This window comes from Quercus robur, chromosome 2 (genome assembly GCF_932294415.1).
Source record: "Quercus robur chromosome 2, dhQueRobu3.1, whole genome shotgun sequence".
Classification (NCBI taxonomy): Eukaryota; Viridiplantae; Streptophyta; class Magnoliopsida; order Fagales; family Fagaceae; genus Quercus; species Quercus robur.
In genome coordinates this window covers 29,620,724-29,632,122 of record NC_065535.1, presented here as the reverse complement: position 1 = coordinate 29,632,122, position 11,399 = coordinate 29,620,724, and the positions used below count along the sequence as shown (strand labels likewise).

Sequence of the window (11,399 nt, the reverse complement as noted above, 5' to 3'; positions counted from 1 at the left end):
ATTTAAGGTGTTTTTTTTTTTTTTTTTTGATAAGTAATTTAAGGTGTTATAATGAATGAACTGTATTCAAATTTGCTCTTTAGTTATTGTATTTTTGATTTGATATTAATCATATTTAGTACCACATTAATTTCTAATAAATTTAGTATTTTCCTAAAATTTGTCCACTCACCCCTATTAGGATCCAGGTGTTAACTAATAACCTTGCCTAGTTAAGATAAGAATGCAAGCATGAGTATCTAGTAAAACACAATAACAGTTGTCTCAACCAATCATTTGTCACCCATTTTAGGGTAATGTCTCAACCAATCACTGTCTTGTTGCACAAAAATGCCCTTAGAACTTAGTCATAATCCACTGGGTAATGCAAAAAGTAACCGTAATTTTGCATGTAGCAGAAGGTCATATCTGTCATTTGGAACTTTTGGCTTTTCATGCTTCTGTTTTTTCTTTTTTAGCAAAAGGCTTTTCATGTTTCTCAGAAAGGCAAGTTGAACTCAAAGAGTCCCAAACATCTCTGGGTTTCAAATGCGTACTTTATTTTTTTTCTTTCCTGTTCTAAAATCACTTCTAAGTGGTAGAATTATCCTCTACGGTTAACTTATTCGTTCTGTGCTTTTATAAGGTTAGTAGCTTTTTCACAGATTGCCCATTTGGAAAAATTTTCTCTTCATGAATGCCCACAAATTGTATTAATTTTTGCACTTCAGGAATATTGTAAAAAATGGGTTTATGTTTTTTTTTTTTTTCGTACAAATTTTGAATTTTTGGCATATACCCAATCACACAGATAAATTTCATATTCATTAGCAGATTGAGAATTTTTTTTTTTAATAATATAAAAAAAAAAATCATGGGTTGATTTCTTCACTGCTCGTTTCACAAGTAATCTATTTAAAAAAAAAAAAAATTACTTTTAAAGAATAAGATTATTGTTTTTTGGATTGGTATGATAGGATTTGGAATTATGAGGTTTGCATCTCTTGGTGTGGACCACCTACATTCTCATTCTCTTCTTGGATTATTGTTTTTTGTATTAGTTTTGTGATTTGGGGGATTAGATGAGCTAATTAGTTGAATCATGGATTTGATTTTATCGTTTCAGTTTAATTTGGAAATTCTTTTATTGGTTCGTTAATTTGGGGATTTTTTTGTTAATTTTTGTATAGGTTAGGAGCTTAGGCCTGTGTAGAGCTGAAAATTTTGACATTTACAGTGAAAGCTTTTAGTAAAATTGGGGAAAGTTTGAAAAATTAGTACTTGCACTTGGTTTATAATGATTTTGTGATGAAAGTAACCAAATTTGTATAGGATCGTTGATTCATTTCATGGTTAAGATTCTATTTTCTTGTATTTAACGGTTTACATGGTGCCTCGTGATTTGAAATACATATTAGATTTGTAATATTTAATCTGAAGTTTTGATTGAATCCATTTCGGATGGGGATTTGTATTGAGCTGAATTTTGGATTTAGTAAGCTTTTAGTGGCATTGGGAAACTGCAAAATTTAGTGGTTGCACATGGTTCATGGTAATCTCGTTAGTTTTTGGATGGATGAAATGGGAATATTCCTGATAATTTTGTGATTAAAGTAACTGAATTTGTATAGAGGTTAAGGCATGCTTTGTATTGGACATTTGGACCTTAGCAATGCGTTAAGATGAATTTTTTATATAAGTTTTTAGTTTAACTGGGAAAGAATGAAAATTTAGTAGGTGGGTATGTTTCAGGATACTGTTGTTAATTTTTAGATACTAAAATGGGAACTTTTTGACAAGTTTGTGATAAAAATAACTGATATTTGTAACTTATTCTGAAGAAAAAAGATGTAACTGAATTTTGAATAGATGTTAGGGCACGATCTGTGTTGGAGCTTAACTCTGTGTTGAGCTGAATTTTGGATATGTAAGTTTCTATTGAATTGGGAAAGGATTAAAAATTAGTGGTTGGACATGGTTCAGACTAGCATTGTAAATTTTTAGATGCTAAAATGGAAATAATTCCGGCAATTTTGTGATAAAAGTAACTAAACTTGTTTAGGGGTTAGGGCACACTTTCTTTTGGAGCCTTTTTATTTTTATTTTTATAGTTTTTTGATAAGCAGAAATACGGGTTGGAGGCTTAGAGCTTTGCTCTTTGTTGAGCTGAATTTTGGATATAGTAAGCTTGTAGTTGAATTGGGAAAGGGTGGCAAATTAGTGGTTGGATATGGTTTAGGATGATTTTGTTAAGTTTTGGATTCCGAAATGAAAATATTTCTGACAGTTTTCTGATAAAAGTAACTGAATTTGCTAGGGATGGTAGAATGGTATGCTGTGCAGAAAGTGACTAAAGGGTCAGGACTTAGGAGATATAATAAGGCTCATTCAGTATTAAGAGCATTAATAGATTATATGCTATGAGTTAGCTTCTTTCTGAGGTAGGCCTTGAGCATTCTCTTCAAGGTTCAACTAATTATATGAGTAGTTTCTAATTGCTGATGATACTAGGTGCACCTGTGAGACAGATAGAGAGAGTATAATATAAAGGATAACTATTCTATAAAGACATTGGCATATACCCAATCACACATAATTTCTTATTCAATAGCAGATTGAGAATAATTTTTTTTTAATAAAGAAATCATGGATTGATTTCTTCACTGCTCATTTAACAAGTAATCAATTTCAAAAAATTTACTTTTAAAGAATGAGATTATTATTTTTTGAATTGGTATGATAGGATTTGGACTTATGGGGTTTGCTCTATATTCTTTACCATTGTGCCAAGACATGGATTGGTTTTTGGTGTATGCAAGATGCTTTAAATATAAAAATATTGATGCATGAGCTTGCTATAATATAGATGCATTGTGCAAGAATTTCAGATATTGGTTACTCCATAGAGTACACCTTGTAGAGTATTAACTTCAATTGTGGGTTGGAAATAGCTTACCTGGGAAAGTCTCTTGTGGTTGAATCCCACCTAAACCAAAAAGGAATCCATTGTTGTCTTGGGCTAATGATAGAAAGCAATTATTATGAAACAAACGCCATAGGTTCAATTCTTGTATTATTTTTTTTATTTTTATTTTTTGACTTCAATCAGATTGACAGTGTTGTTAGAAATATAGCTTCAATACATGGGTTCCATTTGGTTAACACCAGAGTGGTGTGCAAACTGAAATTTTAACATGATAATGTTAGCGTTTGTGTCAGTAACATAGGGAAGTTGGTTATCTTTAGCAAGCACATCATACATCCAGATGTTCTTGTAAGTTATGCAATTTACAACCCTTTAGGATTGCACTGTGGTGGTTGCAACATGATGAATTTATTGGCAAATCACTAGCTTTCCTTTGAAATTGCAAGGGTTGTGTTTCTGCCTTTGTGGATGTGGAAATGATTCAGCTAAGTAGCATTTTAGTATGGAGGCATAACACCAAAGGAATGCAATAAGAAAAATTTATGATAGTTTTCTATCTACCAAGATTAATTGTTAGCCAGCTTGAGGTAGCCCTGAGTTTATGTGTTTCAAAACATACTTATACATGCAAGGAACATAGGTACATTATCCCAAATGCAGGACCTTTCGTGACTCACATTTAGTAGAGAGACTTGTTGTCATGCCTATGGAGATATGCACAATGAGACCTATGTTTGTTCTAGTGTTGCAGTCTTTATGTGTATGAATTTTCCATTGGATGTAATTTTATTCTATTCTTCACATTACTAAATATATATCAGAACAAAATTATTGTTTAAAGAATCAAACTTGTCATACATTTATGGAAGATAATCATATTTTTCAAAGATATGGAATTGTGTGGATTGACTACTATCTATTTACAATGTACAGTTGCACTTCAATGCAAGATTTGTTCTTCAGATTTCATGAAGTATGAATTTGGCTGTCATCTCCTTCACACATGGACAGAGCCAAAGTAGCCAAGACTTGGATACTTGGTGATCGGAACACTAGTGACATTATTATACGGTTGAAAAATAGAGAAGGAAGACCGGAATGGTTCTACTCCCACTCTGCCATTCTCATAAATAGAAGCAAGTTCTTTGCCAGTCGGGTCTCCCTTCCAAACTCTAGTACTTGCATTGAGATTCACTGCTCAGAGTTTGACTATGATGATTATGTTGAACTTTTGAGGTTGCTGTATCTCCCTGTAGGCTCGATTCTGGAGTCATTGGGTTCTGTTAAATCTGCTGTTGGTATTCTTCAAACAGCCATTGCTATACATTGTGAAGATATCACACAGAGCTGTACCCAGTACTTGGAGGCTGTTCCTTGGGACGACAAGGAAGAGGAACTAATTTTAAAAGCAGTTGCTAAACTGGGTCCAATGGCCACGCCCATATTAGCCAGGATCCAACCTGTAGATGCAAGTGCCACAAAAAATGTTTTTGTTTCTGCAGTTCGCTTTGCCATGTCCATTGGCAAACCATGCCCTCCATTTGGAGATGAGCTCAAGACTTCTGCTCAAGAACAAGTTGAATTCATGCTGGGGGAAGATGAAGATATGCCATTAATTACAGCTGATGATGAAGTAAAATCGGTGGTAAGAATTGGTCTTTCCAACATTTGTTCATCATTTGAGAACGAGTTATCATCTCTCCTTTTGGAGTCCAACCTTGTATGTGATACAGCAGAGGATAAAATTTTGCAGACCTTATCCGATATTGAATGGATGTGTAACATACTTCCCAAGATGGATTTAATGAAGGACTTTGTGTTCAAGTGGGCTGAAATCTCTGTGAGTGTTTTAGGGATCATTGAAGATGAGAAACTTGCTTGTGTTATGTGGGGTTTGAAAGTAAAGTTGATACAAGTGACCGGAAAAGTCTTGGAAGCAGTTGGCTATGGCAATGTGATTCTTCCAGCACCATGTCGGGTGCAGTTGCTAAAGACATGGCTCCCTTATATAAGAAAGATAAAACCCATCTTGGATTCAAAGGGTAATGAGGATACAGAATTTCCTTACATGATGACTGAAGACCTTTGCCAGAGCATTGAGGGGGCAATAGTCTCATTGATACTGTTATTGCCATCAAATGATCAGGCTGATATTCTGGCAGACTGGATGAAAACTGAGCAACTTCGTTTTCCTGATTTGACTGAGGCATTTGAGGTCTGGTGTTACAGAACCAAGTCTGCAAAGAGAAGATTAGTGCAGGGCTTAGACAGTGTTAACAATGCTACTGTCAGCCTCTGAATTCTCTCTCTGCATTTTGTATTATAATTATTTTCTCAGCTGGGATGTTCTGTGACGATTTCAGTCATGTATTTTGATGGAATTAAGCTCTATTTGTTGTTGGTGTTGCTTTAAGTTTCATTTCCTTGTAGTTCCATGCACCTAACAAGGCTAACATACTCATACTCCCAACATATTATTAAATAGTGGGCATAATTAATAGATGATCATTGCCCAGGTAGGTTCATTTTGGTGGATCATACCAAACCAATAAGAAAATCGATCTGAACTTGCAAAATGGTCTAATAGCATTTAAACAACTAGAACATATATTGTTTGGGATTGGAATTCTAATTGAATGTTTCATCCCAAACATTCTAATTGAATGTTTGGGATTGGAATTCCAAGTGTATGTAAGCACACTAACCAGCTTTAAGAGCGAAAGTCTCGTGTGTGTTACATGGTTTTAGTCATGAATTCTCTTTGTATATTTTTTTTTTTTTGAGAAATAATAACTAAATGAGTTATTATTACATAACTTTAGAACTGGTTTCTAACTAATGATTGATTATTATCATATAAAAAGCATAATTTTGTATATTTGTCTTTATATATAATATCTCTAATTAAAATGATCAATAAAAACTTTTCTAATTTTTTTATTATTATTATTCCTTATTTATTAATGAGGAGGGTTATTTGAACTCAAGCAATTAAATCTTTTCTAATACTTGCATAAATAAGGTTATATTAAAATAATTAATCCCAAACTTAAAATTAAAAAATCGATTGTATTTGTACACCTAAAAGAATTTTCACTTTTAAGTCTTATTTTATATTTAAATAATTTGTTTCCATATTGATTTTATTTAAATGGTTAACACCCTAACTTATACAACTTGAGTAATGTCTCTAATAATATTATGCTTTAGCCTTTAAGAACACATATATTAATACTACACATGAAAAAATAATAAATTTAGTAATTAAAACATTTGACAAGCCAAACTCCCAATTCATTAATGAAAATCAATCCAAATTTCAACATTTTAAAAAAAATGAAAAAGAATTTAAGTAATGATAGACTTACATAGGAATTTGGATTGATGGATCTAATTTAGCCAAATATTATCTATGATCTAAAAAGATATAGGAGGAATTCTAAGAGAAAGTTCACAGGAACCTTAAATTATATTATCTAAAAGGATATGGGAGGAATTCCGCATACTAAGAAATTAACACAAAGCACAAACAGAAATTTTAAAATATAAAAATAGATAAACATTGATAAAGTTTTAACAATCAATAAGTAAAAGTAACCTAGAATTAGATTGCACTACAACACATAGAAGACATGTTTTGAACCAGATTTTTCGTAGTGACAATGTAGATATCTCATTTTGTACCCGTTAATAACCTTTGGTCCCCAGCCCCATACATCAACCAAAGGTAATTAAAGAGTTCACATTAGTTTGAAAATAATCATAATTCAAAAGTGCTCAAATCACTCCTTGAAAACGATGTTGAAAAATGACAATTTCTCACTATTATGACCATAACTTTTGATCCACAAAGAATATTTGAGTGAGATTTGTTTAATTGGAAATTAGAAATCATGGGCTTCAATTTAAACATAAATTTTGCATGATTTGGATTTATATTTAGTGGGTTATGACCATTTGAAATTGGACAAAAAGTGTAGTCGAAATTAGGGTTTTTGGTATGCATGGGGTTAAGCATGCGTATGCATGCCTCGAACCTGCGTATGCAAGCTTGTTCCTAGACCTTCAAAACTTGAGTTTTGGGCTCTAAAACATCATTCTTTGATGGGAACCAGACCTTAGACCCTTGGGAACGTCCAAATGCCTTTTAAAAGCTTTGAAAAACCTAGTTTTAACGTATAAACACCCACCTTATGTCTCCAATCCAAACCCTAGCTAGAGAGAGTTTATTTTTGTGCTTCCATATTTTCTAAACCCTATTCTCTCTTTTCCAAACTCACACATATCAGCTAGCACTTTTTTTCTTTTTTTTTCTTTTTTTTTTTATAGTTTTTCAAAACCTCTTTCTAACAATTAACTAATGCAGAAACTAGTTTTTCTTATTTGTTTTCAAAACCCTTTTCAATTAAATTTGTTCTTGAGTTGTGATTCCTAAAAACTATTGTGTTTTTTAATTATCTTGTTATCTCATTCTATTTCAGTATTGTAGGCACAAAAAGGTCATTTAAAAACCTCAAACTTATGATCCTAAGCAAGGTGAATGTTCTTTCCATGAACTCCTCCTTTGCTTAATATGATTTGTGAGTTCTTGATATAGTTTTTTTTTTTTTTATAATTGTTATATTTGTTTCATTCTAGTTTTGGGTTGATATAGTCTGTTCCCAATGCTTTTGTGGTTTTATTTAGTATGTTATATTAACATGTTCTTTGTTTTGATGTTAGTTTGATTATTTACATGTGTTTTATTTGATTGTTGTTATATTTATTTGATACATCTTAACCTAACCATGATGTAATTATTTATTTATTCTATTGTTTATCTTGTTAATCTCTTTGATTTAAACTCAAGTATGCAATTGATTTAATCTAAAATTTGATTTTTATAGTTTATGTGTTGAGGATGCGAATGCATACTCGAGTATGTGCACACATGTTTTCGAACATGCATATATGTGGTTAAGTATGCATATGCAACCCGAGCCCAAATTTAGGCAGACTTTCTTTTTTTATTTAATTAATTAATTATTTTTCATATATGTTTGACTTTGAATTCTTTGTTTTAAGTTATTTAATTGTGTTTATTTGTTTTTCATGTTTATTATAGTGTTTTTGCCATTTTGAATTTATTTGTGATATTTTTCCTCTTGTGTTTATTTAATTGTTATCTTTTCTTTTTTAGTGTATGTTCAATTGTGGTTTTGATATGTTTCCATTTCAGTTATTGTGTGATCTTTAACATGTTGTGTGTATCCTTTTAATATTAAGTGCATGATGTATGTTAGGTCAAGGATTATGACTCTCTTAATAAACTCTTTAATTAAATACGGCCTAACAACACATAATGGAGGCCGGCTCACAAGCCAGGTGGTCTTAGGTGCCTAATACCTTCCCAAGCCATACCCAAATTTCGAGCCCATAATCTGGTATGTAGACCTATCCATGTAAGTAAGTGGCCCAAAAGGCTCAATTTTGTTCCAAGATCTAAAACAAGTGGCGACTCCCAAATCCTTCGCTTCCGATCCATTCGGCTGAGGTGTACTTTCCAAAGAGGGATGAACCAAGCAATGTGAGTTAGGCGCGAAACGGTGCGCTCACAAATAGTCAATTGAAAAAAATCAAAACACTTAACAAACTGAATACATAGAATAACAAAAACCTAAAACACACAAAATAGTTCAAAAGTTGAGAATTGAAAAAAAAAAATTACCTAAGAGAAACCAATAACTCAAGTGGGTGTCCCTTGTAGCGAGTGAACTATGGAAGTTGAGTTCTCTACACCAGCTTAACGTACAAGTGAAGAAGAAGATGAGTTGCATTGTAGTGTTAAAAAATTCAAAGAAAGTAATGGTGCAAGAAGTTTCTTGCAACCTAGGAACTTAGTGAGTTATAAGGACAGTCTTGTGGGAGATATCCCTAGAGCGAATGAGCAGGCTTTTAAGTTTAGCAAAGATTGGGAGGAAGGATATGAGTCGGAAGCTGAGATGGAGCCTTTAACAGAAGGTATGGCTGAGGTGAAACTCTTTAAAGAAACAAAAGCTCGTATCAGAACGCCTTGGTCGAAAGCTTTGATAGTGAAAGTGTATGGTAGGTCCATTGGGTTCCACTACCTCACTTTTAAAGTCAATGCTTTATGGAAATCAACAGCAAAGATGGACTGTGTGACCTTGGGCAGAAGTTTTTTCCTGATTAGATTTAGTAGCAGTGATGATTTTGACAAAGTTCTTCAGGGAGGTCCTTGGTTTATAGGGGAATATTTTCTTGCAATCAAGCCTTGGGAACCTTATTTTAAAGCTTTTGAGACCAAGCTTATGTCGGTGGCAGTTTGGGTTAGATTTCATGAATTGCCAATTGAGTTCTATGATGCTTCTGTGCTGAAAGAAATTGGGAGTGTCATTGGCCTTGTTCTACGCATTGACTCTTACACGACCTCAGAGACCAGACGAGGCTATGCAAGGTTATGTGTTCAGATAGATTTAGATAAACCTCTTATTAGCTCTATTTGGGTGGGAAGATTAGTTCAAAAGTTTTATATGAAGGTATATCTTCTCTTTGTTTTTGCTATGGTAAGTTTGGACATAAACAGGAAAATTGTGGACTGAAAGTGGGAAAACCAAATGGAGAAGATGAAGCTCAGGTCTCGTTGAAAACCAACGAGATTAGTGAGGAAGTTCAACCTGATCCCAACTATGGGCCCTAGATGGTAGTCACGAGGAAAAAAGGCTCGGTTAGGATGGGAAAAGCTAGTGGGCCAACTCAGTCTGATAACCCATCCTAGGTTAAAGTTAGGGGTAATCTGGACCTTTCCTAAGCTTCAGCTCATGTGGAAGTAGGTGAGGGTCTTGGCAAGTCAAATCAAAGTGATTCAGCTGACTCTAGAAAAGAGACCACATGTACTGTAGCAGCCCAAAACCCACAGAGTGACCTTAAGATGAGGAAGGATTGTGTGATGGAGGATTGCATTGAAAATCCAAATGTTGATTGTCAATAAGATCTGAAGCAAACTTCAAGAAACAAAAGGAAAGCTTTAGCCAAAAATAAAGGCAAAGGTAGTGAAGGTCTAGGGATTAGAAATAAAAAGCCTGAAAAGCTCAAAAAGCCATAAACGACTATCTCATAGTACCGAGGGTAAGAGTGACTTGCTTTTGTCAGCAAGAAGTTTGGGGAGTGGTAATCAAGTTGAGTATGAAAAGGATTTTGATAGGGGTAACCCCTCTGCCAAGGTCCAGATGAGCCACTTGGTACAAGAACCGAGTGGTGGCTATTTTAGACGAGATAGTAACTCAAATAAGAGCGACGCCGATGAAGACTCCAAGATGGTTTGAGGAAGAATTGGGGCAGGCTTGGAAGCGTTTATTCCCCATAACATCGGAAAGCATCAAACTGGGGAATCTTCCATTGGAGCACAATGCGTGGTATCTCATGCCCAATCCATGGTGGAAATTCCTTACAGATATTTCGGAGGTCTCGTGGGAAATGGCAGAGGAGCTGAGCAGGCAAAGGAGGTCATCAGTCGTGCCCTATTAGGACGAATCCGGCTGGATCATTCAGTTGTAGGGAATTAACCCGAATTCCCAACCTGTGAGAAAAAAAAATAGAGAAAACAAACTCCAAAGAAAAAAAAAAACAATCACACGCACAAGACAGTATTTACGTGGTTCGGCAATTTGCCTACGTCCATGGAGTTACAGAGATTTCACTATTATTAGGGAAAAAATACAGTGTGCAGCTATAATGTTTTTCTCTCACACTAAAAAACACGGCAACCAACAACCTAAAAAACCCTAATCACCAAAGTCGGTTTCTATATACAAAACGGGCCAAATTTTTTTTTTTTTCCCAGGGGTGTTGCCCCCAAACCCCCAAAAAACTTGTCTATAAGTGCTCCAGCTTAGGTCTATCGACCCAAGCCTCCACTCCATGAACTAAGTCTCAGTAAATCTCCTATTAAAAACCACGCAATATTATTCGGGTCGGGTTGAGTTATCAAACCAGATGAAATAAAACTAGGCTCCACAAAGCCCAACACATTCAAGAGAGGAAGCTTGTGGATTTCAGAGGATGGCCACAGCACACATGGGAAATCACCCAACTCTGAAACTGATTTAAATCATGGCTCCAGTGAAGAAATGTGATGTACTTTTGAATTGCAGAGAGGATATCCTAGGCATTCTGAAGCACATGATAATTTGGAAGTCGAAATGGGTGGCATCCAAGGATCTTTCAAAGAGGATGAGGTGGAGGCAGCTGCAATGAATACTAATCCATCGAAGATTAAGATTCCATTAGGTCAATTTGTCAAAATGAATGTGTTACTCTGGAATTGCAGAGGAGCTTTGAATTCGGATTTCAAGAGGAGGATTTTTGAAATGGTAATCAACCATTGGCCTACTATTTTTGTGGTGTCAGAAACAAGAGTAGGAGGTGACAGGGCAGCACAAATTATAAAAGGGTTGCCTTTTGATGGGTTTATTACTACGGACACAATTGGCTATGC

At 34.5% G+C, this 11,399-nt stretch overlaps 1 protein-coding gene across 1 annotated transcript; it reads left to right on the top strand.

The window, feature by feature from the left end:
- Positions 1-458: 458 nt before the first annotated feature.
- LOC126713242 (BTB/POZ domain-containing protein At3g05675) lies at positions 459-5,318 on the top strand. The gene is made up of 2 exons (XM_050412947.1): positions 459-625; positions 3,839-5,318. Exon 2 carries the CDS (start codon positions 3,909-3,911, stop codon positions 5,202-5,204), a length of 1,296 nt encoding a protein of 431 aa, XP_050268904.1. The 5' UTR covers positions 459-625; positions 3,839-3,908; the 3' UTR covers positions 5,205-5,318.
- The last annotated feature ends 6,081 nt before the right edge of the window (positions 5,319-11,399 follow it).